At 41.7% G+C, this 27,320-nt stretch overlaps 1 protein-coding gene across 1 annotated transcript in view; it reads left to right on the forward strand.

Annotated features, from left to right (window-relative positions):
• Nucleotides 1-2,559: 2,559 nt before the first annotated feature.
• RPGRIP1 (RPGR interacting protein 1) overlaps nucleotides 2,560-27,320 on the forward strand; it is a gene marked incomplete at both ends in the record, with an annotated part of 30,045 nt that continues 5,284 nt past the window's right edge. The window contains 8 exons of the mRNA XM_081108673.1: nucleotides 2,560-2,598; nucleotides 3,053-3,203; nucleotides 8,573-8,757; nucleotides 9,068-9,265; nucleotides 10,540-10,678; nucleotides 12,329-12,429; nucleotides 22,122-22,314; nucleotides 25,370-25,454. Coding sequence (XP_080964799.1) covers nucleotides 2,560-2,598; nucleotides 3,053-3,203; nucleotides 8,573-8,757; nucleotides 9,068-9,265; nucleotides 10,540-10,678; nucleotides 12,329-12,429; nucleotides 22,122-22,314; nucleotides 25,370-25,454 — 1,091 coding nt within the window. The remainder of the gene's footprint in view (nucleotides 2,599-3,052; nucleotides 3,204-8,572; nucleotides 8,758-9,067; nucleotides 9,266-10,539; nucleotides 10,679-12,328; nucleotides 12,430-22,121; nucleotides 22,315-25,369; nucleotides 25,455-27,320) is intronic.

A 27,320-nucleotide genomic window follows, 5' to 3' on the forward strand; every position in this document is an offset into this window, starting at 1 on the left:
CTGATTAATCCCCAAGACTCACATGAAAAAAAGTCTCTTGATCTATACTGGACTTCTCAAGCCCAGGCTTCAACCTTGTTGTGTTAAGCCAGGGGTCCTCAAACTTTTTAAACAGGGGGCCAGTTCACTGTCCCTCAGACCGTTGGAGGGCCGGACTATAGTTTTAAAAAAACTATGAACAAATTCCTATGCACACTGCACATATCTTATTTTGAAGTAAAAAAACAAAACGGGAACAAATACAATATTTGTATTTGCATGTGGCCCGCGGGCCGTAGTTTGAGGACCCCTGTGTTAAGCCATGGAGATAAAGCACATATTTGTTACTGCACTATACCGATATTAGTGTATACTGACTAATCACCAGACTATATCCTAAAAGTGAATTAAATATAAAGATTGAAAATAAAGACTCAAAGATTTTAAAATACTATCAAAAAGACCTTTGCCTCACTTTTTTTTTGCTAGTCTAGACCTTGATATTTAGTCTTATTAAACTTCGATTTCATCATACTATAGTATATTCACATAAGAGAGTGAAAAAAAAGAAATATGACACCAAAAAAGATAAAGCCACACACACAAAAAGAAAAAATTGAGGCGGTCATGGTTATATAAAGTACAGCATAGATAATCAAATATTGTAATAATATGTATGGTGCCATTTGGGTCCTAGAAATATGAGGGGGGGCCCTAGTTGGTTTGGCTCAGTGGATGGAGTGTCAGCCTGCGGACTGAAGGGTCCCAGGTTCGATTCCAGTCAAGTGCATGTGCCTTGGTCGCGGGCACATCCCCATTGGGGGGGGGGGGGTGTAGGAGGCAGCTGATTGATCTGTCTCTCTCATCGATGTTTCTAAGTCTCTATTCCTCTCCCTTCCTCTCTGTAAAGAATCAATAAAATATATTTTTTAAAAAATCAATGGAAAAATATCCTTGGATGAGGATTAAGAAATATCAGGGGGAACGCTTTGTAAAGTATACTAATATCTAACCAGTATGATAAACACCTGAAATTAATACAAAATAATACTGAATATAAACTGTAATTGAAAAAAATAAAAATAATTTTTAAAGAGAAAAATTATTTTTTTCAATTAGAGGCAGGATCCATAAAAGGATAAAGCTAGGAGCACATGTTGACTTTGTAGTAGGTATGGTGCACAAGTGAAGTCTTGCAAAGACCTTAGCAAGTGGTTCTCAACCTGTGGGTCGTGACCCCTTTGGCGGTTGAACGACCCTTCCACAGGGGTCGCCTAAGACCATCCTGCATATCAGATATTTACATTACGATTCATAACAGTAGCAACATTACAGTTATGAAGTAGCAATGAAAATAATTTTATGGTTGGGGGTCACAACATGAGGAACTGTATTTAAAGGGCCAGAAGGTTGAGAACCACTGCCTTAGGTAATCTAATCTAACCCCCTGTTTAATGCATGATAATAGAATGATCACATTGATCACCTTCCTTCCCTAAACACACATACCCACAAATGCCCAAATGCCCACCCTCCCTCCCGATTAGGGTGAGTGTGGAGCGGGTGCCACAGAAAGTCAACAGATGGAAGTCTAAATGGAGTTGGAGAGGAGTTGTTGGCACACTGGTTTGGATGGTGCTGTCAAAAAAGTTTTGAACTGTGCCAGGCCCGTCAAGTGGCTCTGTTTTTGTTTGTTGTTCTACCTTTCACTCTACAGTTCTGCAGGTGGCTTTTTGTTTTGTCTTTGGAGTCCAAAGATCAACTCAGTTTACTGGGTCAATAAGCTGGAACTCCTTTGTAGAAATAAAAGAGAATTGCTTTTCTCAGGGCAAATTTATAAAATGAATTAAACATTGGTGGGAAATTTGATTTATACTTGGTCCAGCTTTAACCATGGCTATTGATAACTACAGAGTTTCAACTTTCCGGATTACTTTTTCCCCCAGCTCAAAACGAGGATCTGAAGCTTGAAGTCACCAACCTGCTTGAGAAACATAAGCAGGAAGTAGAGATCCTCCAAAATAAAGACACAATTTCCCAATCTACTGACAGGCCAGCTGAGCCAGCCACTCCCCCGCCTCTGTTCCTGGAGGCCACTCAGATAGAGGTATGTGTGTCTTTAATCCAGCAAGCTCCCTCTATAGAAAAGATGAAAGGATTACAGCACTAATCCATACTTTTTTTTCTTTCTACCCTTTACAGTTAAAAAAAACTTAGCATCTTTTTCAGATGAGGGCTTGAAATGATCTGCTGAAGAGCAAGCAGCCAGTAGAGGCTGCATAACTTCCTCACTGCGACTGCGCATGAGGAGCTAGGAGAGAGGGCACTTGTGAGCTTGCACCAGAACTCTCTTACATGTTGGAGTAGATTCTGCTGCTGGTATTTTACTGTTACCAACAACAGCTTTATGGAGAATAGTTTCTACCGGACCTGTCATATTTATACTCCCTTCTACCTATGCTTTTCCCTCTACAGCTCTGTGAACCAAAAAAACAAGAAGAAAAGAAACTGTCCCAGTTGTTAAGTGAGTTGCAAATATCATATGCAGAGACCACACTGGAACTAGAAAAGACCAGAGACATGCTTATTCTGCAGCGCAAGATCAACGTGTGTTATCAGGTGCAAGAAAAGAGGGTACAGGAAGGGGAGAGAGAAATAGGCACATGGGAACCACTTACAGACTGGGAATGAAGCAAGGCCCGAGTTTCCAGAGCTGATGCAAGGTGACATGAGGTCCTGTGCAAACACAGAAAGTGCTGTCCTTTGAAAAACTTGAGAACTCACGCAAGCCCACTGGCGACAGAAGCCAGTGAGGGGGCTGGGAATGGAAATGGCGGGTGTGAACCTGCTGAATTTAAATTTTGCCAGTCCCAGGAAAACATTGCCCCAGGGCACTAATAGCACTACAGGTCCTGGAGGGGTCTGTGAGGAATCCAGATTTTTTCCTAGTGGCTGAATTGGACCTGCTAAGGAGATAGCGGGGTGTCTTTTACCCAGCAAGTACCAGCTTTTATCTGGGCTCTTTAGTTCTGGGCCACTGAGGTAGAAAATTTCAGACATTATTTTGTTTCAGGAGGAACTGGATGCAATGATGACAAAAGCCGATAATGAGAATCAAGATCACAATGAAAAAATGGAGAGGCTGAATAGACTCCTAGACCTCAAGAACAATCGTATCAAGCAGCTGGAAGGTATTTTAAGAAGCCATGGCCTCCCACTATCTGGCAAGTCTTAGTATTTTGTTCTCCTCTCCTTGGGACCCATCACACAGCTACTGTCTGTGTCCTTGGCGTATGACTTTTCCCTCCTGTTCTCTATCCTACCATCTCTGTTGTTTTAATACATGGCCAGCAGCTTCTTTTGCTTCATCACATCAGCATCTTTCTCTGTTTTCTCTGGAGAGTTTCAACAGGGCCCAGCAATTTCTGGATCTATTTTGAGGATGAGAGCAGATCACCGTTGGCCCTCAGGCTGGTGTAAACACTCCTTCTCTTAAGATTGTTGCCTCAAGCCAGGCCTACATAGCAGTTTGTGTGAGATAATAGAATTTCATCACTCATTTCTCATCATCCTTTTATGTGATTTCTCTCTCAACGTCTCTAAATTCTTTGTTGTAGTTTGAGGAGGTAGGCATAACAGGACATGTGGCTGGACACGTATGCAAATTTCATAGTGTGGTACTTCCTGTATTTAGTACAATCCCTACTGACCAGGACCCGGTTTCAGCCATGCCTGTCAAGCAAATTGGCTTTGTTATTATACCCAGCGGTGAGAGACCTGACTTACACAAATCGAGATTCATCAAAGACTGATATTTAAGCCAGCATGCTCATTTGTTATATCTGTGATAGCGGCTGCCACGAGAATATTTGAAACCACTGTTCAGGACAGCCCTCTCTCTGGAAGCAGAATCAGTAAGCAGGTTACTTAGTGAGCATGGAGCTAGAGTAAAGGGCGGTGGCCCATTCTGGGGCATGACTTATCCAAAGCAGGGTGAGTCTGTTAAAAGGTCACTGCCATATAACAAAGGAAACCCCTCCTTGGGCTGAAATTCTCATGTCTTCCCGTTTCACGGTCTTTCTCCTGGAACAGTGCAGGATAAACACCCTTATCTACTTCTAAGGATTTATTTATTTACTTATTTATTTTTTAACAGATTCATTTATTTTAACTTAATAGGTCTGTCATTACTGGTAAGGCTAACGAGTTTTTCCTATGTTTACCAGTTATATGTATTATTTCTTTTGAGAATTGCCTGTTTCTGTTCTTTATCCATTTGAACTGTGCCAGTCAGGCAAGTGGCTCTGTATTTTATTGATTTGTAGAATTTCTTCATATGCTAAGATTGTTAACTCTGTGTCATGAAATGCAAAATTTTAGATTTATTTTCTTGAGTTATATTAACCTTATCAATTAAGAAACCCATCTCAATCTCTGTGTTCCATTTATTTGGGGCAGGACGAAATTCTAATGTGTGCAAAATATTTTTATTCTGCTACTTTAACTCTTTAAATAGGACTTTCACCATCAACACACTGAAGCCTCAAATACTCCCCAATATCAAGTTTCTGGTTGGTTGAACATGGGAGGTAATGCATAGATTTGTTAGACTGTCTTACATATCTTTGCATTCCATTGTCAATATTTTCAACCTCTTTCCAATAGGTGTCCTCCTCCACCTTTTTACTTCATTACTCTTTAACTTAAAGTGGATTTGCTTTGCCTTCTTATGATGAAATCAAATTCTTAACAGAATGAAGATTCTTGGCACTGATCTGGCTGGAGAAGGGGAATCATTTATTAGAAGGGGCCCAAGGTAACATAATAGACTAGAGGCCCGATGCATGAAGATTCGTGCAATAATGGGCCTTCCTTGCCCTGGCTGCCGGCACCGCCTTTGCTCTGGCCCAGAGCCACCTTTCCACCTTCCCACGCTGCCCAGAGGCCCAGAGTGGCTGGGGCAGTGCGGAATGCCTGCCCCCAGCCACTCAGTGCCCGTGCATGTAAATTAATCTGCCAGTTTTTTATGGGTTAATTTGCATACTCACTCCTGATTGGCTAGTGGGCATTGTGATGGTATGGTCAATTTGCATCTTTCTCTTTTATTAGTGTAGATACCATGACTATAACTTGCTATTTTTTCCATGGGTAATATCCCAACATTTTGGAAATATTCACATTTTCTGTTTCTAGCGCTTCTCTGATGGAATTACCAATTTGCTGTGAGCCAAAATGTCATTTGTAGAATAAATTGTGCCTCCAGTGTTTTCCTGAGCTTAGTGTTTACTTTCCCATTACTCATTTTGAACCTTACTTCTAATTCTGGTTAGCCACCAGAATTCAAAGCTCCTGGTTGTCATTCTGCTGCTTTTCCTTTTGAATCACATGGTTTCTTGAAATAATCACAACTTGGACTTCCACCATGGTTTCTAGTCTCCTTTTGTCCACCTTCCTTTATTCTAAGAACGAGCTCCCTACCCTTTCATGGATAGGCAGTTTTCTTTCCCCTCTAGAACAGCTCAAAGACGTGGCTTATGGTACCCGACAGATGTCATTATATCTGGAAACACTGCCAGCCCATAGAGATGAGGATAAAGTGAACATTTCTCTGTTGCATCAAAGTGAGAATCTGTTTGAACTGCACATTCACCAGGCCTTCCTGACATCTGCTGCTCTGGCTCAGGCTGAAGACACTCAACCTACCACTTTCTGCACCTATTCCTTCTATGATTTTGAAACCCACTGTACCCCACTAGCTGTGGGGCCACAGCCACTTTATGACTTCACCTCCCAGTATGTGGTAGAGACAGATTCCTTTCTCTTGCACTACCTTCAAGGGGCTTCAGCCCAGCTTGAGCTTCACCAGGCTCTAGCCAGTGAGCACCACACCCTTGCAGCCGGATGGATTTGCTTTGACAGGGTGCTGGAGACTGTGGAGAGAGTCCATGGCTCTGCCACACTTACTGGTAAGTGCTATCAGCTTCCCACAGCTCCTGGGTCCAATGCAGAATTTCCCAACATCTATAGTTGCTGCTCTGCTGCTCTCCCATTTCCTTTCCCTTTATTCTTGATCCTCGCCACACCATCTGTGTCCTCCATGCCTTTCATACTTTTTGCTGCCCAGGAGCTGGTGGAGAAGACTTTGGGGTGCTAGAATACTGGATGAGGCTGCACTTCCCCATAAGATCCAGCCTACAGGCATGCAATAAGCGAAAAAAAGCTCAGGCCTACCTGTCAGCCTGGAGGGCCCAGGAGGATGAGGTGAGAAAAAGGATGTGCCCATGCATCTCAAAGGAGCCTCATCCCAGCAGCTCATGATATCAGCTCATCCTCCCGTTGAATGTGAATGGAAGAGAAAAACTGTCACACCACAAGTAGTTCAGATTCTTTCCTTGGCCAAGCCTGAGTTTGAAATGAAACCATGCCCTTGGAGCTAGTTACCTCTCCCTGCTGTGAACAAAATAGCTTTTCTGTTCCATTCTCTCAGACAAGGCCTGAGTGCCAGCATCTCCCTCTGATAGCCATCTGCCGGAGTCAGGGTGCAGGCAGGTGAAAGTTATTAGGTTTCTTTGTGACCCAGTTCGCCAGGTCAGAGCTCTTGCTCATTACGGGTGCCGGGCTTCACCTACAACAACTCTCCTAGGTTGCCCTTTCTCTCCATCCAAGACCAACATCTCTCCAGTCCAGATCAGAGACTTGGAAGCATCAGAATGAGCTGCAGGTGGAAATCACCAGATGCTGTGGCCTCCAGAGTCGACGGCTGGGAACCCAACCCAGTCCGTATGCCATGTACCGTTTTTTCACCTTTCCTGACCACGACACGGCCGTCATTCCAGCCAGTAACAATCCCTACTTTAGAGACCAGGCTCAATTCCCAGTGCTTGTGACTTCCGACCTGGATCAATATCTGAGACGGGAGGCCCTGTCTATATACGTTTTTGATGATGAAGACGCAGAATCTGGCTCCTACCTTGGCAAAGTCCAAGTGCCCTTGCTGCCTCTTGCACAAAACAAATCCATTAAAGGTGGGAGTTCAAGGTTACTGCATTGTTATGGTCTTTGCCCAGTGTTATCTTCTAGTCCTAATTCTACTTTTCTTTGATTACTTGCTTGGAACAGTCTCTCTTAAAAACCTGCTGAAAGGACTTTAGAATATTGTCAAAAGTGACAGTGCAGACTTAGAGTTTCACTGGTCAGTGGAAACATTGGCTTCTTCTGCTTCAACAACTAAAGCAAGATTCCCAAGAGGGTAGACCCACCTACCTGAAGTCATGCCTTTATTTCTGAACAAACATTTTTCAATTCTATAATGCTTCCCAGTATTTGTCTTTACTTAAGGACTATTGTTTCTTAGCACATGACTAGATATCTGATTATAAACTGTCCTTAACAGTCCCTCATAATTCTCTTCCTTTAAATATTAGACACAAGTTAGCAAGGGTTCTATGCTATACCACAACTAAGGGAAATTTCTTAAAAATATCCCTTCCCCCTCCCCCAAATGGAGCTTAACTTCATACTACCTTACTTTACTTTCATACCCAGGGTTGTGGGGTGCACCCAGGAAGGGTCAACTCTCTGGAAGGGTGAGGAAGGAATATCCACGCTCTCATTAATAAGTGTGATGGAGCCCTAACCGGTTTGGCTCAGTGGATAGAGCGTTGGCCTGCGGACTTAAGGGTCCCAGGTTCGATTCTGGTCAAGGGCATGTACCTTGGTTGCGGGCACATCCCCAGTAGGGAGTGTGCAGGAGGCAGCTGATCGATGTCTCTAACTCTCTGTCCCTCTCCCTTCCTCTCTGTAAAAAACCAATAAAATATATTTTTTTAAAAAAGAAAATCTTGTGTATTTTAAATGAAAATGTGTAGAAAATGTTATTAATAAGATAGCATTTAAAAAAAAAATTTAAAAAGAAGTGAAATGGATGCAGCCAGTAAACCAACCATGTTTAACAAGCATCTGGATGTGCCAGGAAGTGTGTGAGGACTCTCTCCTCCCAATATCACAAGTGCTCTGAACAAACAAACAAAAAGGCTGACACTTCTGCTCACAAGCCATCCTTTGCCAAAGAGGAGATAAAATGTGAGTCATCTGTTAAATTAATCAGCATTACAGATCAGAAGCCTGGCCTTTGGGAAAAAGCTATTTTGCTTGAGTTTCCTTGGCTATTGTTATTTTAGAAATAAGGACCACTTGAGTATAGATAATGGTTTCCTTGGTGTGCTTAAGGCATAGCAAGCATTTGGTAATAGCAATGATAACGCGATCCTGTTTATTGACTGAGTGACTGATGACAAGCAAGCTCTACCTATCCATACATCCTTTGCCTATCCCTTCTTGAAACCTGGGGCTACCCACCTTCCCCTCCAAATATTTTAAGGGAGTATTATAAGTAAATATTCTTAATGGGAACATAAATATTCAAGACCATTCTATGTCACTTCTGAGTATATTAGCATCATGATTATTTGATGAATGTTAATTGTAAACAATATGGTGAAATTTAAAAATGGAGGGAATAGACAAGGTGCTGATTAAGCTCGCTTACCTATTTCATTTGATCAGATTTTATTAATGTCTGTGTGTGTCTCAGGTGATTTTAACCTCACTGATCCTGCGAGAAAACCCAATGGATCTGTTCAGGTACAGCTGGATTGGAAGTCTTGCTATCTATCTCCAGAGAGCTTCCTGAAAGCAGAAGCTCAGACTGATGAGAACGGCGCCAACCGCAGTTCAGAGATCTCATCTGATGAGGACAAGGCTTCCTTTCCTTCCCAGGTAGCAGGCCTCCACCAATCCTGTGGAGCATATGTGAAGAAAATAGTATTAAAATTGAAGGGGAAAAAAGTTCCTTCTGTGAATGTCATGCGTTCTGCAGACCTAGTCAGCATCCTTCATAATGCCGCGAGGCGTTTCATGGAGCCAAACGCTGGGTTTTATTGTGGGGAGAAGAAAGAGATGGCATCTCTCAGCTCTGTGACAGGAGAGACATGAAGTCTAATGCTAGCCTTCAAATTCCTTTCTTGAGAATCAAGGCTGTTAACTATCATCTTATAAGGCTGTTTCTGCTCCTTTTATTCCGGACCAGGTGGTATCTGCTGAGATTCCCATCGCAGCTGACCAGCATGCAGCTAAGAGAAAACCTCCTCATGTGGGAGAAAGAAAGGAAAGGGAACACCAGGTTGTAAGCTACTCAAGAAGAAAACACGGCAAAAGAACAGGTATCCAAGGAAAGAACAGAATGGAGTATCTTAGTCGTAACTTCTTAAGTGGAAATACACTACAGGTAAGGCCTTAGAAACTCGAAGAACTAACATGTGGGTTGTAGTATCCCCAAAGATATTGTTCTCAGAGGAAAACGCAGAAGCAGACACACAGGATAAGCAATAATCATGGCTTTTTGTGGCTACTATGTGTTTCCACAAACAAGTAGTTTAATAAACCTCTGGACTGTTCAATTCAATGTAATAGATTATGTAATCTGCAATTTATGCTTAGAACTTTAGTACCACAGTTTTAACCAGTCCACTTCAACTATAATGAAAACAAATTAAAAGGTAAGTATTGCCCTGGCTGGTGTGGCTCACATGGTTGGGCGTCACGCTGTACTCTGAAAGGTTACCAGTTTCAGTCCCAGTCAGGGCACAGGCCTGGGTTTTGGGCTCAATCCTTGATAGACGGCATGGACTGGTGTCACTCTCTATGTTTCTCTATCTCCCTCCCTCTCCCTCTCTCTCTAAAGATCAATTAAAAAAAAAAAAGAACAAGTATTTATTGAACACCTACTGTGTGCTTGATACTGCCTTTTCTTTATAGGAAAGTTACTATGTAACACCTAAAAATATGTTCATATAAGATTATAAGCCCTGACCGGTTTGGCTCAGTGGATAGAGCGTCAGGCTGTGGATTGAAGGGTCCCAGGTTCGATTCCAGTCAAGGGCATGTATCTTGGTTGCGGGCACATCCCCAGTAGTGGGTGTGCAGGAGGCAGCTGATTGATGTTTCTCTCTCATTGATGTTTCTAACTCTCTATCCCTCTCCCTTCCACTCTGTAAAAAATCAATAAAATACATTTTTTTAAAAAAATTATAAATATGTGTGATATGATTATATATTACATTATTATGTTATAACTAGAGGCCCCTTGGCCTGGCCTGCAGGGATCGGCCCAAAACTGGCTCTCTGACATTCTCCGAGGAGTCCCGGATAGCAAGAGGGCACAGGCCAGGCCAAGGGACCCCACCAGCGCACAATCAGGGCAGGGGAGGGACCGCAGGAGGGCTCCAGGGTGTGTCTAGCCCATTTCGCCCAGTCCCAATTGGTCAGACCCCAGCAGCAAGCTAACCCACTGGTCAGAGCATCTGTCCCCTGGTGGTCAGTGTATGTCATGGTGACTGGTCAAACAGCTGAATGGTTGGACACTTAGCATATTAGGCTTTTATTTTATAGGATAATTTGCATTGCATTAATTATATATTAATGTGATTATTAATTTTATTAAATAATTATAATTATACAATATCATTATATGGAATTTTATTTATTGTGTTTATTCTCTAGCAGGTGAACTACACTGAATGGAAATTCTCAGGGTTTAACATCTCCATAGATGATTATTTAAAGAATCAGAAAAAGGAAGAGGAAATGACATCATTCCCTTCAGCACTGATACAAAATGAAGCTCTCCATCCTGTAATTGGTATTGTTTTTTTAAAATCTGATTTTCCTATTTAATCATTGAAATCTTTGATCAAGACAGTTACTTCTTCATCTTCATTGCTAAAGTTTTTATGGGAATGTAGTACTGAAGACCCTAGGCTCAGTTTTATGTTACAGTGGGCTGGTTAGGCCAATTAAGGTTAGAATTCTCAAAGAAAGTAGATTTCTGTGTATTTAAAGCTAGCTATAGCCAGTTTAGTTACCTAGCAATTTTAAGATGTTAATCAATCCAGGGTCTTATGAATTATGGTTACAAAGAAATAGAAGAAGGAGCATAATTGGCTCATTTGTGATGTTAATCCAAATTTTTTATTGTTGTTAATCCTCACCCAAGAATATTTTTTCCATTGCTTTTTTAGAGAGAGTGTGAGGAATGGAGGGATGGAGGGATGGTGGGAGGGACGGAAAGAGAAACATCAATGTGAGAGAGACACATCAATTGGTTGCTGCCTTCTGCACATGCCCCGACCACAGACTGACAACTAGCCCCTGAGCCAAACCAACTAGTGCTCCAAATTTATTTTCTTTTTTTTGTTTTTGTTTTTTTTATTATTAGTTAAGGTATTACAAATGTGTCCTCATCCCCCCATTAACCCCCAACCTCCCCCCCCAAATTTATTTTCTTTTCTATTTTATTCACCAGTTTATTTTGTTTTTAGATTTTTTGTTTGTTTATTTTGATTTTTAGATTCAATTGTTGATAGATATGTATTTGTTGCCATTTTGTTGTTCATATTTTTTATTTCTTCTTCTTTTTCTTCTTCTCCTTCTTCTTCTTTGTTTTTTTCTTCTTCTTAAGGAATACCTTCAACATTTCATGTAATACTGGTTTGGTGGTCATAAACTCCTTTAGCTTTTTCTTGTCTGGGAAGCTCTTTATCGGACCTTCAATTCTAAATGATAGCTTTGCTGGGTAGAGTAATTTTGGTTGTAGGTCCTTGTTTTTCATCACTTTGTGTGTGTGTGTGTTTTTTTTAATATATTTTATTGATTTTTTACAGAGAGGAAGGGAGAGGGATAGAGAGTTAGAAACATCGATGAGAGAGAAACATCAATCAGCTGCCTCCTGCACACTCCCTACTGGGGATGTGCCCACAACCAAGGTACATGCCCTTGGCCAGAATCGAACCTGGGACCCTTCAGTCCACAGGCTGATGCTCTATCCACTGAGCCAAACTAGCCAGGGCAGGTAGTATTTTTTTTTTTTTATTCATCACTTTGAATAATTCTTGCCACTCTCTTCTGGCCTGCAAAGTTTCTGTTCAGAAATTAGATGACAGTCATATGGGCACTCCTTTGTAGGTAACTAACTGCTTTTCTCTTGCTGCCTTTAAGATTCTCTCTGTGTCTTTAACCTTTGGCATTTTAATTATAATGTGTCTTGGTGTGGGCCTCTGGGTTCATCTTGCTTTGGACTCTCTATGCTTCCTGGACATGTCAGTGGTTGAGTATTGACACAGGAAGGTTTTATTTTTTAATAACCTTTACCAACTTGGGCTATTTGGGAGAATACCACACTCTACAGTGGGCTGTATCACTAAGCAAATAGCTCACTACTATTTGTGGCCTACATTACATAGAAAATAGAAAAAGAAAAAAAAGTTCACAACCTGGCAATTCTCTTCCTTAGCAGATAAAGAATCCTGTGAACGAGCTTCTGAGGTCAGTGAAGCACAAACTACAGACAGTGACGACATAGTGACAGCCATATCTCAGAAATGTCCGAAGGCAGTAAGTATGCTGGGTGATCATTGAGTGGGTGGCAAGACGGTAAATTATGACAGCTAGTATGTTTAATGACCAGCCATGTGAAGTTCAAGTCTAGTTGTTTGTTTTTTTTAAATATATTTTCTTGTTTTTTTACAGAGAGGAAGGGAGAGGAATAGTCAGAAACTTCAATGAGAGAGAAGCATTGATCAGCTGCCTCCTGCACACCCCCCACCAGGGATGTGCCTGCAACTAAGGTACATGCCCTTGACAGGAATCAAACCTGGGACCCTTCAGTCCCCAGGCCGACGCTCTATCCAGTGAGCCAAACGTGTCAGGGCTCAAGTCTAGTTTTAATGATGCTTGTAGGGAATTTAACTTATTCAGTTAAGTATGCATTGAGAGTAAATAGAACTCTGTTGATGCAGTCAGATGAAAGGATCGTTTTTCTTGATATGATGTGAATGAGGAGTTGCTTCCACACTTCTCTCTCCTGTTTGAATCCCTTGCCTGCCTTCTTCATTGTGTGGGCCAAGCCAGCTCAGCCAAGGGTTCGAAAGCCTGAGTGCAGGAGGCAGCAAAAGGATGAAGAAATGACAGACAAAGAGAATAAGCTGGCTCTAGGTGGATCTTCCTGTGCCTGGCTGAGGCCACAGAGAGATCCAGAGGCAAGCTGAGCCTTTATGTTATAGCCAGAGGTAAACAAGTTAGTGGTCACCGTAGTTACAATGTTCTTGTGAGTTTCACTTGTTTTGGCAGCACTTGCGCTTCCCACAGCCCATTAGCTACCTAGAAAGGATCTAGGGAGCGTCATAAGGTCAAGCCTAATTATCCTAAGAGGACTGTGCCCTCTAAGCTGGGACTTGTTTGTGGCTTCGCCAACAGGTCAGTTCGAGGCTTAACCCTATAGCTGCGCCCTACAATTGTGTAGTTGTGATTCACCCCTTCCTTTAACTCCACCGGAGGAGAGCACATTTACTTGGGGAGGTGGAGGCGGAGAGAGAGGGAGAGGTTCTTCCTGGGAGGGCTCAGAGGGCTCATCCCGTTTCTGAAGTTTCTGACCCAACCTTTAAAACCTGTCATTACAATTAGTTATTCAACATTTCAGTCTCAAGTCTCTTGGGGAACTCAGTGAGGATACACAAGCGCAACAATCATTGTGTTAGAGTCTTGTGGTTTATACATGAGGTAGAAAACAATCACTCTCTTGAGCCACTAGAATGCTCCCTGGCAGGTTTGTAGGTGCTCAGTGAACAGTTGTTGAATGAGTGACTGAATGAAAGACGAAAATCTCATTGAGGATTAGGAACTTCATTAGAAACAGTAAAGTATAGGCGACTTAGAATCAAGGGAGTAGATTATGTGATATAAACTCTAAGGTTTTCAAGAATCCAGAAAAAGGAAATTCTGTAGAGGTCAGAAAACTTACTTGAAAGTCAGACCTGTCCTGAGGATTTGCAGGAAAATGAAGGATGCTGGAGTGGGGAGAAACAACTCGAAGTCTGTAGACTTAAACAGTGAATATGGCAAGTAGTTAAGTTTATCTGTTTATTGAACTTTTATCTGTCATATCTTTTTTAGACATTATGTAATTAATGTCTTGAGAAATGTTTATAAGACAGATCAGAGCCCTTGAATGTTAGAGCTAGACAACAACATCTTAGAGATAATAAAGGTGAACACGATTAAAAGATGTGTCTGGGATTACAGAGCTCGCTAGTGAAGGAGCCAGAACTCCAGTCAAGGTTTCCAAACCATGCCACCTCAGATCAACACAACAAGCAGCCAGCTGGTCAGCACGTTTTTGAACTGCAAGGCAGACGGATTACATTGAAATATTACTCTAAATTAAAGGCTGCTAAATTAACCTCCTTTTAGAAAATCTTTGTGTACCCAAAAATGTTACTTGAGAAACTAAATATAAAAACTGAGCTTACTTGGCAAAAAAAAAAAAATTAGTGTTGTTATTATCAAATTAAATTTACAACATAGACAAATATATGATTGTATATATGTCTGCTCAATCATGATTATATTTTAAAATAGTTAGACATAAAAGATTGAAAGAGTTGAAGGCCCAGATTCAATACTTGAACTCTGCCACTCTTCTGCCTGGATCAGCCCAGGTAGCAGAGGAGGAAGAGTGTGTAGTTTAAGAGCATGGAGATTTGGTTCGTGCAGAAGTGGTTTAGAGCCTGCTCTGCTGCTAAAATCTATGCAATGTTGGGGGAGTTATTTAACCTGGATTAGGCTTTGTTTCCTCACCTGTAATGCATTAATATTAAGTTTGCCTCCTGTATAGTGATGAGGCAAGATTTAAAGAAGGTGATGTGTAGTAAGAGTTCAGTACAATGCCTGAGACAAATTAAGCACTGAATGATAGGGATGATGATGTTGATGATGTCAGTAGTCTATTCTCTCTGAAATATCCTAGTTCTCAAGGGTAAATTTTTATAATCCGAGGAGGTCCCTACAAAGAAGGACCAGGCCCTGAGGGGAGGGGATTAAAATAGGAGTGTCATTTCTCTTCTGCCTGACAGGTCAATCGAGGAGTAGGTTGAACAATACAACCTAAATAAGACCCTTTCAAAATGCCTTTCCCTTATACTTTTTTCCCCCAATATATTTTTATTGATTTTAGAGAAGAAAGGAAAGAGAGGGAGACAGAGAGATAGAAATATCAATGATGAGAGAGAATCACTGATCCGCTGCCTCCTGCACGTCCCACAGTGGGAATGAAGCTCACAACTAGGGCTTGTGCCCTGACCAGGAATTGAATCATGACTCCTGGTTCATAGGTCAATGCTGAACCACTGAGCCATGTTGGCTGGGCCCCTTTTACACTTCTAAAGAAGTGAAACAATGACAATACATATGGATCTTTGAGAACCTTTCTTAGAGTCCAGAATTAGGACAGTTCCTGTGTTCACAGGATTGGTGTGGTACCAGTATAATTGGACAATCAATGAGTCCATGCTGCCTGTCACTACTTGAGCCAATTAAGCAGAGACAGTGTTGAATCATATATGAGCATTTATTCCAATACTGCTGGCAATCCCCCAATAAGTCAGCTGCTTATATAGAGTACGGCAAAGATTACATGGGGAAGTAGGGATTATGGGCGTGGGGAAGTAGGCTATGCAGGCTCGGGTGGGACTCCATTGTTTGGGCAACCAGGTTGTTAATCTTTCCATGATAACAGGCAGTACTTGAATGAGAATGGACCACATTTAAAGGTTGACTCCCTGGTCCAAGGTTGACTCCCAGGTCCCAGGGGCACACAACTCCCAGCCAGGTCAGAATGTCCTTTCTTTAACCAACACAAGGCAATCCTGGTTAACAGCATGATTGATATTTCCCATAACCACAGCTAGTCCCCAGTATTCTATCTTTGTCCCTAACACCAGCACAATCTTCCTAAAGGCCCTCTGTACTTATCTTCTCCCTAAGACTCCCCAAGAAATTATCTCAATGCCCTAACCGGTTTGGCTCAGTGGATAGAGCATTGGCCTGCGGACTGAAAGGTCCCAGGTTCAATTCCGGTCAAGGGCATGTACCTTGGTTGTGGGCACATCCCTAGTGGTGGGGTGTGCAGGAGGCAGCTGGTCGATGTTTCTCTCTCATCGATGTTTCTAACTCTCTATCTCTCTCCCTTCCTCTCTGTAAAAAATCAATAAAAATAAAAAATACAAAAAAGGAAATGATCTCAATCCAAACGTGGTTTCCTCCAGATAAAGTCCCATTCCTGGTCCCAGGGTGCAGTCTCCCACGCTGAGTGGACCATAGAAAACGTTTCCCTCCCCGTCCTCGCAGCTGCTAATGAGAAGGGAACAATCATTTACATTTGCTCCATGACCCCAGGTTACTTGTCTTTTAGCTGTAGTGTGTATCAAAACCTCCAAGTTAATTCTCTTTCCTTATACTCTTAATTTCAGGTGTGGAGGATGTCCTGACCCCTTATATATGCTAGCCAATTAATTTTAGTAACTCTGCCCTCCCCCCCCATTCCCAGCAATATTAGCTATTACACCTGAACTAATAAACTGAGGGGAACTGCCTATCTGACACTAATGCTGGCTGCATAACTAACTGCTCTTAGGTTTCTGCCAGCAAATTCAAATGAGTTAGTATATACAGTGGTTAGTGTGATTTAATATTACTAATTGCATATATTTTTCTTCTGTTCAGTTCCGATAAAATTATATAAAGGAACTAGCTCATGTAAATGATTCTGGGTCAAATTAAAATATGGAACCATATCTTAGTCAATTTGGGCTGCTATAATGAAATAGCAGAGACTTGGGTGGCTTATAAACAACAGCAGATTATTTCACAGAGTTCTCAAGGCTACAAGTCCAAGATCAGGATGCCAGCCTGGTAAGATTTTGGCGAGGATCCTCTTCCATGTTTCAGACTGTCAGCTTCTTATTGTATCTTCACAAGGCCGAAGGAGAATGAGCTAGCTCTGACCTCTTCCTATAAGGGCACTAATCCCATTCATAAGGGCTCCACCCTTGTGACCTAATTATCTCCCAAAGGCTCTATCTCCAAATACCATCACATTGGGATTAGGGTTTTGTATGTTTTTTGTTAATCCTTACCCAAGGGTATTTTTTTCCCATTGATTTTTTTTTAGAGAGAGTGGAAGGGAGGGGAAAGAAGGGAGAGAGAAAGAGAGAGAAGGAAAGGAGAGAGGGAGAAACACCAGTATGAGAGAGGCACAATGACTGGTTGCCTCCTGCATGCACTCTGACGCAGGCCAGGGACTAGAACTTGAAACTCAGGATGTGCCCTTGATCAGAAATCGAACCCGAGACCCTTCCATGCATGGGCCAACACTCTAACCACTGAACTATGCCAGCCAGGGCAGGATTAGGGTTTTAATATATGACTTAAATATATATATATATATATATATATATATATATATATATATATATATTTCAGAGGGAAGGGAGAGGGAGAGAGAGATGGGAGCATTAGTGATGAGAGAGAACCATTGATTAGCTGCCTCCTGCAGGCCCCACACTGGGGATTGAGCCCACAACCAGGCATGTGCCCTGACCAGGAATCAAACTATGACCTTCTGGTCCATAGGTTGATGCTCAATCACTGAACCACACAGGTTGGGCTTAATATATGACTTTTGAGGAGCACTGGCGCAAGGCACTGAGCCAGCCCGGCCACCTGGGCGGTGCGTCCCATTTAAAAAAAAAAAAAAAAATATATATATATATATATATATATATATATATATATATATATAACTTTTGAGGAGGTACATCCATAACAAACCATATAAAATTATCATTTTTATAGATTAAAATGTGTTTCATATGGTTCTACCTAATAGAAATGAATAAAGTCTTCATATGTAACTGGCTCAAATGTTAATCTTATTCATCCTCCTAATTCACCTTTGTTATCAGAATAAATTTGATGTAGTGTGCATAAATATGGGTTTCTGATCATCTGCTATAGGTTTATTTGCAAGTTAAAAATTTATTAAATTACACAAGGTAAGAATACATTTTTCCTTTAAAACTAGAATATTATAGATAAAGCTAAATCTCTTTTGACCACTACTTATAATCCCTGCTGCTTCTTCTGCCCCTGACCCCTGCAAAGAAAATTATTGTTTTGAACTTGGGGTGTATCTTTTCAGATCTTAAAGGACTTTAGCAGTCATATTGCTTTGTGTTTGTCTTTATGCTTTCAAATAATAACATTAAACTGTACATATTATTTTTTCTTAAACTATTTATTTGAAATAATTATAGATTTACAAACAGTTGCAAAAATATGTACAGGGAGGTGCCATATACTTTTCACTCAGTTTCCCCCATTTTTTTAATGCATATTATTCTGAAACGTGCATTTTCCAATCAGTAGTGTTTGGTAGTCTGTCCATGTCGATAGCCTGTCCATATTGAGTTTTTCTATTTAATTCATCTTAAATACTGATCAGTATGCCACTAAATTAATATGTGACCTTCTCCTTAGACCTCCCTGTGTAATGCTGCTTGAGCTTTTATGCTCTGTGCTTGATCTTCATGAACTCACCAAAGCCTCACAGTAGCCTGTCAGATGTCTACTCCTTCAATAAGGAACATGGCGTGCCTGTCTAAGTATTTGCCAGGCTCTCTTTTTAACCTAGAAAATGTTTAGCAGCTTTAGTCATATAGCCCCAGTGGAAGCATCAATGTATTGATCAGTAAGAGTATGAATAAACAAACTGTGGTAGATTCCCACAATGTGGCCAGGCTCTCTTCACACAACATGATGAATAAGACAGAACTGGTCCCTTCCCTCTTTTTTTTTTTTTTTTTTTAATCTACATTTTTTATTGATTTCAGAGAGGAAGGGAGAGGGAGAGACAGATAGAAATGTCAGTGATGAGAGAGAATCATTGATTGGCTGCCTCCAGCACGCCCCACACTGGGGATCAAGCCTGCAACTTGAGCATGTGCCTTGACCAGGAATCGAACCATGACCTCCTGGTTCATAGGTCAATGCTCAACCACCGAGCCACACCGGCTGGAACCCCATGTTGTTCCTTATGGCTAGTTGAATAATTAAAATGACAGGAGAAAATCATGTTTTAATATATACGCACAGGAAAAAATATATATATGTACAGGAAATTCACAGAAGCATGAAAATTCTAAATCAGTAAGGCAGAATAAGGTGTGTATGTCATTCTGGATTGAGGAGGAGGTAACAGTCTGGGAGTTGAAAGGGAAATGGGGCAACTCACCGTGAGTTGAAAAGAGTTACTGTTTAGTAAACAAATGTTTGTTGGGCCATCTAGAGACAACGGATCAGAGAGAGGACTTTGACCCAAAGGGGCCTGCTAGGTTCCTCCCTACCTACCATGCTAGTTCGTGTTGTACTGTGGTCATCTATGGTGGTAGTTCTTCTTGGGACAGGCCTTCTATCTCAAATGCTTTTAGATATTTTTTGGGGGAAGGTCAATAATTCTTCCTGAGTCTTTTGTTGTTGTTTTTTAATTAAATGTATGGGGTGACAGTGGTTAATAGGAGCATATAGGTTTCAGGTGTAGATTTCTATGATACAAAATCTGTGTATTGCACTGCCCGTCCACCACCCAAAGTAAATCTTCCATCACCATATATTAGGCTCCCTTCACTCCCCACCCACCAACTTCCCTCTGCAACCACCACACTGTTGTTTGTGTGCACAAGTTTCAGTTATATTTCCCACATATTGTTACCGAAAGAGGGGCCTGGCCCTTAGGGGGTCGGCTTAGGACCAGTTGGTAGTGTGTGGGTTCTTGACTTCAGGCAGAAAAATAGCTCAGGTGAATTTTAGAGCATGTTTATTAAAGCTGGGGACAGGGAGGGAAAGAGAGAGAGAGAGAAGAGGGAGATGAGAGAGATGAGAGAGAAAAGCATTGATAGGCTGCCTCCTGCACACACCCCAGCAAGGGATCAAACACGCAACCTGGCTATGTGCCCTGACGGGGAACCTAGCCCGCCACCTTCTGGTGTACTGGACAACACTTCAACCAACTGAGCCACACTGGCCAAGGCTGGTCCCTTCCCTCTTGAATCTTACCTTCTGCTGAGGGAAAACAAATATCAAATCAGCGAAGAAATAAGCCAGATATTTTCTGATTCTAAATACTATGAAGAAAATACATGGGCCCAGCTGGCATGGCTCAGTGGTTGAGTGTTGACCTATGAACCCAGAGATCAAGGTTCAATTCCCAGTCAGGGTACATGCCTGGGTTGCGGGCTCAACCCCACTTGTGGGGCAGCTGATCGGTGATTCTTTCCCATCATTGATGTTTCTATCTCTCCCCCTCCCTTCATCTCTAAAATTACTAAAAATGTATTTTCAAATATGTATATTTTTTTTAAAAGAAAACAAATAAGGTGACAATAATAGATTGCAGTGAGTGGGGTTGAGTTAGGTAAGGCCAGTGAGGAAAGACTGCTCTGAGGAGGAGACATTTGGACTGAAGCCAGGCTTTGTAAACGAGCCTTGAGAGGAACAAATGACCATAACTGTCTTCTAAAGAATTTGCCTTCTGATCTGTAACTGTACCGCACAACTGTACCGGGACCTTGTCACTTTCATTTCTGTGCCACCAGCTACCTACAGTAAAAGGGTGTGTGTGTGTGTGTGTGTGTGTGTGCTGTAGTAACAGCCTTATTCACATGTACCTCTGTGCACTTGCCAAATACTTTAGTGAGGCAGATTCCTGGGAGTGGAACTGCTGGTTTTAAAAGGAATTGTGCAGCCCTGACCAGTTTGGCTCAGTGGATAGAGGGTCGGCCTGCGGACTGAAGGGTCAAGGGCATGTACCTTGGTTGCGGGCACATGCCCAGTAGGGGGTGTGCAGGAGGCAGCTGATCGATGTTTCTAACTCTCTATCCCTCTCCCTTCCTCTCTGTAAAAAATCAATTAAAATATATTTTAAAAAAATAAAAGGAATTGTGCACTTGAAAATTTCATGCCTGCCACAAAATTATCGCGCCCCCCCTCAAGTTATACCAATTTGCACTCTCACACTGCAGTGGTCTCTTTCTCACAGTGTTACCAACAACATTCCCCCACCGTTCTCAGTTCCCAACTTTAATGGAATGAGAGTGTTCGCAAGGGAAGGAGTCAAACTAATTTTGAAGATTACTTAGGTCTAAGTGCATGGAGAGGAAACAAATTAGGGGCACGCTAAATGCGGGGGCTGAAGAGGTTCGAGAGACAGACTCATGGTCCTAGACCTCGTGGAGCTTACAGTCCATGAAGTACTTTCCAACAGAATCACAGCGTGAGCTACAAATGCAATTAAAATTTCTCTAGTGGCCACATTAAAAGTGTAAAAAGAAACAAGTAAAAATTTTGAAGAGATAAATTAAAAAATATATTTTATTTAACCTAAATATCCAAAGTATTATTATTTCACCACCAAGCCAAGAGAAAAAAAAATATTGAGGTAGCTTACATTCATTTTTTTTTTAATGCAAAGTCTTCAAAGTCCCATGTGAATTTTACACTGATAGAAAATCCCAGTTCAAAAAATAACACATTTAGATGTCAACTTAAAAAAAAAAAAAATCCCAATTCAGATTAGTCACATTTCAAGTGCGCAACAGGCACATGTGGCGAATGGCTATCGTGTTATAGGCCATAACTCTAATGCAATGCTTTTCAACTGTGAGCTGGCATCCATTGTCGGGTAATGTAATCATGGGGGCGGGGGAGTGGGGTAGGGGGCAGTCCCAGCCAGCACTATGACAACAACAACAACAAAAAGCCCAGTAGGCAGCTCCTTGCTATAGAGGCTGAAACAGCTATTAACTCTCCAATATCAGTCAGCAGGTCTCCTAGGAGCTAATCTCAGGAAAATGCTGGATTGGTTTTCATCTAGAAAGTTGAAGAAAAGCTATCTGCTCAGGAAGTTTCTTGATTCTTCCTGTATGTGGAGATGGCTGAGGAAGGCTGGTCTGAGAACAGGATTCACTGGACCAGGAGACAAAACGACTGGATTCTCGTTACCAATTTCCCCCACATTAGCTGGGACAACCCAGTCACGTTGTCTCAGTGCCAATATTACCGACACATTGATTCTCAAGGAGGAATACACGAGACGGAGTCTGCCTGTGCTTGACAGAGAGTAATGTGTTAATTAAGTGGAGTATAGACTCGGAGCATCACTAACCGACAGGAAATAAATGTCTTTTTCCTATCAGGATTCAGAGAAGATGTGCATTGAAATTGTCAGCCTGGCCTTCTACTCAGAAGCTGAAGTGATGTCTGATGAGAACATAAAACAGGTGTATGTGGAGTACAAGTTCCACGATCTACCCTTGTCAGAGACCGAAACGCCTGTGTCCCTGAGGAAACCGAGGGCAGGAGAAGAGATCCACTTCCACTTTAGCAAGGGTGAGGCAGCCCCGCAGTCAGTGGGGAGAGCGGGCCGACAGACGTTTAGACTGAGGGGGCAGAACTACTCTGGACTTCCGATGGGGCGGATCCAACCCTTTCTCTTTTATTTATCAAAATAGTATATGCATGTGGTTTGAAAAGATCAGATAGCCTTAAAAGGTTTTGAAGTAAAAAGTAAATAGTCCTTTGCCCCTCCCCTTCTCCCAAAATCACTCCCGTGCCCCTTCTGTCATCCCTCAGTCCACTGTACCACTTTTCCCCTTGTCTGTTATTTCCTCTGCTATTTAACTCCATATTTCTGAGTAATGTTTTATTGCAATTTCTTTCACACCACCCCCATGTTCACTTCCCCCCTTAGATGGATCACAATTTTTATTTAATCTAATCTTAATTGTATCTATTATTATAGATATGTAAATATTAATTCTTACAGAGCCAAGGAGATTAGTACACCATGATATTTCCTTTCTTGTTTACATTTTTTGCTTGCCTCAATTTAAAAAAAAAATGTTTTTACTGAGTTCAGAGAGGAATAGAGAGGGAGAGAGAGATCGAAATATCAATGATGAGAGAGAATAATTAATTGCTGCCTCCTGCACACTCCACAATGGGGATGGAGCCCGCAACCTGGGCATGTGCCCTGACCGAGTCGAACCGTGACCTCCTAGATCCTAGGTCAACGCTCTATTCACTGAGCCACGCCGGCCTGTCTGAAAACGTTTTTTTTGGGGGGGTGGGGCGGGGGAGCGGGTGAAAACATTTTTAAAAAATGTTTTAAAATTCGTTTTTAGAGAGAGAAGAAGGAAGAAGGGAGAGAGAGAAACATAGATATGAGCAAAACATCCATTAGCTGCCTCCTGCATGCCCACCAGTAAGGATCAAGGCCCATCCTGAACTGGCAACCTTTCAGCGCACGGGCTGATGCCCAACCCACTGAGCCACAATGGCCAGGGCTGAAAACATTCTTATTGAGAATTTCAAAGCGTTTGGTCCATGGTTCTTTAGATCCAGGCCAGGAGTGAAATCCGTTTATGAAAACTACCCCCTTCCTCCCCAGAAGTTTTTAACATTTTCTCTTTATTGCTAGTGTTCTTAAATTGCAGTAATGTGCATATTTTTTTCTTTAATTGTTCTGGCCATATTGTGGGCTATTTCAATCTGAAAGCTCATAACTTTTAGTCCTGGGAAATATCATTGCATTTCTTTGATAATTTTGTCTCTAACATTTTCTTATTTTTTTTAGTAGAATTTTGATCTTCCACATTAATCCTCTAATTTTGTAATTTTCCTCCTAATCTTACCTCTGTTTTTTCTTTCTTTCAATTTTTGGGAGGTTTCCTTCATTTTATTGTCCAGTCATTGACTAAATACTTTAAATTTCTAAGTGCTATTTCTTGTTTTCTATACCATTAAAAAAATAAAAGCAATCCTCTCTTTATAACATACCAGATAGAAGTTTATTTCTCACTGCGTTAAATGATTTCAGAGGTGGGCAGTTCAGGGCTGAGGCTCCATGATACCATCAAGGTCCAAACTTCTATCTTGCCTTCTCACCATCCAAGTGTCTGTCTTGCATCCTTTTAGTTGCTCAGTTACACCATGGTCCTTAATGGCCGCAGGGAAAAGGAAGAATGCCTCCTTCTGAGCCTATTCCGCAGGTTTCATGCAACATAATGGCTAGCACTTAATCATGTGGCCAACCCTAGCTACAATAGAGGCTGGAAAACATAGGTCAGTTTATTGGAGACTGCAGCATTCTTATACGAAAATGAGGAGGAAGGGAGAAAGGGATGTTGAAACAAGCATTTTAAGTTGAACTTCCACAAAACCCACATCTCTAGGTCCCCCCCAAAAAAGTGCCTCCTAGAATTCTTCACCAGTGAAGTGGTAAGGGCACATCTATCTTGCCATGTGGCAGAATAACTTTCATTGTAGATTGTAAGGCTTTCTTTATATCAGAGATTGGCAAACTTTTTCTTAACGGGCCAGATAGTAAATATTTTAGGCTTTGTGAGCCCAACTGTCTACTCAATTACAACAATTCAACTCTATCATTGTAGTTGGAAAGAAGCCACAGATAATCTCTCTATATAAAAGGCTAACATGCTAAGTGTCCCTCCCACCATCTGACCGTCGCTGTGGTGCACACTGACCACCAGGGGGCAGACGCTCAATGCAGGAGCTGCAGTGACTTGGCAGCAGTGGTACTTGGGTGTACTTGGGTGACACACCCAAAACCAGAGAGGAGGAAGACCGATTCCTCATGGGGCCATGCGATTCCACCTTCGGCCGTGGGTTATGTTGCTGCTGGGGCACTGTCAGCCCCGAATCTGGTTTACTGCACACTTGCGTTTGTTTCCACACCCTGTACGACACCAACTTTGCAGAGTGCCCTCTTGCACTCTGGGACCCCTTGGGGGATGTGGGAGAGCCGGTTTCAGCCCGATCCCTGCAGGCCAGGCTGAGGGACCCCACCTGCCGGAGGGACTTCAAGCCACAGTGCCACCCCAGGTGCGGCTGGTGGGGGAGGGGCTGCAGCAGGTTGGCTCCAGGGCATGTCAGGCCCATTTCACCCAGTCCCGCCCCACCGGCCACCTTCTAATTAATTTCCTTTCAATGTGCATGAATCTGTGCATATTACATACCAGGTCACTAGTATGTAAATAATAGGTGAGGCTCAGCCAGTATAGCTCCGCAGTTGAGCGGAGACTCATGAACCAAGACTCGCTGGTTGATTCCAGGTCATGTTGCAGGCTCAATCCCCAGGAGGGGGCGTGCAAGGAGGCAGCAGATTGATGATGTTTCTCTCTCAAGGATGTTTCTATCCCTCTTTCTTCCTTTCTCTCCAAAAAAATCAACTAAAAAATATTTAAAATAAATAAATAAATACTAGGCATGGCTGGCTGGGTTCAATAAAACTTTATAAAACTGGGTGGCCAGCCCACGGGCCCTACTTTTCCAACCTGTTTTATGTGTACCGCTTACGAAAATCTTGGTGCCCAAATAGCAAAGGGTATGATTCTTTGTTCTTTTCCCTCGTACCCTAATACAGTGATAGACCTGGACCGTCTGGAGCAAAAAGGCCGGAGGCAGTTTCTGTTCGACATGCTGAATGGACAAGGTTCTGAGCAAGGACGGTAAGCATTTACTCTCCACTTTGAAATAAAGGAGATATTCACCCGAGAATCCAAGAGTTTTAGTTTAGTTTTGTGCTGATATTGAATATGTTAACTACTTCTTTTATATTGATTTACCCTTAATGAATTTCTCATCTACTTGCGTCTAATTTATGTTCATGGCTAACTATCTGATAAAATATATAAGCTTGTAGATTTAGTTCATTTCTCATGCCATACCAGCTCCTATGTGTGTTTTTGTGTGGGGGGTTGTGTGTGTGTGTGTGTGTGTGTGTGTTTTAGGCAGCAATTTACTTAATACTGACAGTACTCTGGATGGAATGGACAAATGCTTCAATATTTTGAGATAATTAGATTCATTTTGCATAAACACAGTACCATTACTACCTTACCAAATATTATGGCGTTATAATATTAATTTTGTTTGATTTTAAATATTTATTTGCAGGAAATACTTTGATATAACTGAAGTAAATTCTAGATCTACTATAAGTTTTAAGAAAGCCAATCGTCATTATTCCTGTCATCTGAGGAGTTCTCCTTTTAGAGGTTCCAGATGAAACATACGGGATATACCTATACTTACAAAAATTATTCACTGTTTAGCTGAAATTTGAAATTCAAATTTAAGTAAGCATATGTTTGGGGTTTCTTTCTTTTCTTTTCTTTTGCAAAATCTGCCACCCCTAATTCCTTAATGTGTATGTGGCTAAGAAATAAGATAGGGCCAGTGTTTTATTACTTATCTAAAAGCCCAATACATTTATTTAATTTGCATTTACTTTGTCTCCAGTTAGTCATAGAGAGACCTGAGAAAGGAGACAGCTGAAATAAAGAGTGAATCTGACTTCAATATCACAATGGACTTTTAAAATAGATAAAAGCTTACTGATAACTTCTGGGAATGAAAAGTGATTTGGTTGTTTCTGCATTCGTGTTAAATTTAGCTTTTTCTTTTCTTCTTTCTCTCAGCATTCCTAGAGCTCTCTTTTCCTTTACTTCCTTATACTGGTCACACTTTTTTCTTTCCTTTTTGCAACCTTCTACTCAATTTCAGAGCTCAGTTTATTTTTACTTTCTTTTGCCAGTATGGTACAAGGGGCAGAACATTGTCTTTGTAATCAGACAGACCTGGTTTTGAATCCTGACTCTTCCACTTACTATGATCTCTAAGTTATTACTTAACTTGAAGGCTACTGTGAGCATAAAATTGAAATAACATCATTTACCTAAAGCACTTGGTATTGTGTCCAGCATGCAGTAATGACAGTTACCATCCTTTCCTGGGAAAATTGGGATGGGGGAGTTGGTATTATCCTTTGCAGTTGTGAAGTTCGCAGTAACCATACAGAAACATAACCACAAATGAATATTGCTTACTGCGCTAAAAATGTATCATTTTCAGAATTCTTCTTTCAGCTTAGTTATCTTTAGCTGTAATTTTAAGAGCTTGAATTTTTAGTCCTATGCTTGTTCCTTTAGTACTATTAGCCACCAATGTTTGCTTTTTAAAAAATACATATTTTTATTAATTTCAGAGAGGAAGAGAGAGGGAGATAGAAACATCAATGATGAGAAAGAACCATTGATCAGCTGCCTCCTGCACGCCCCACGCTGGGGACTGAGCCCGCAACCAGGGCATGTGCCCTGAGTGGGAATCGAACCATGATCACCTGGCTCATAGGTCGATGCTCAACCACTGAACCACGCTGGCTGGGCCAATGTTTGCTTTTAAAAATATGTAGAATTATGCCCTGGCCATTGTGGCTCAGTTGGGTTGAGTGTCATTCCATGCACGGAAAGGTCATTGGTTCAAGTTAGGCCAGGGGACACACCCAGGTTTCAGGTTTGATCCCTGGTGGGGAG

Source organism: Myotis nattereri (assembly GCF_964212035.1).
Source record: "Myotis nattereri genome assembly, chromosome: 1".
Lineage (NCBI taxonomy): Eukaryota > Metazoa > Chordata > Mammalia > Chiroptera > Vespertilionidae > Myotis > Myotis nattereri.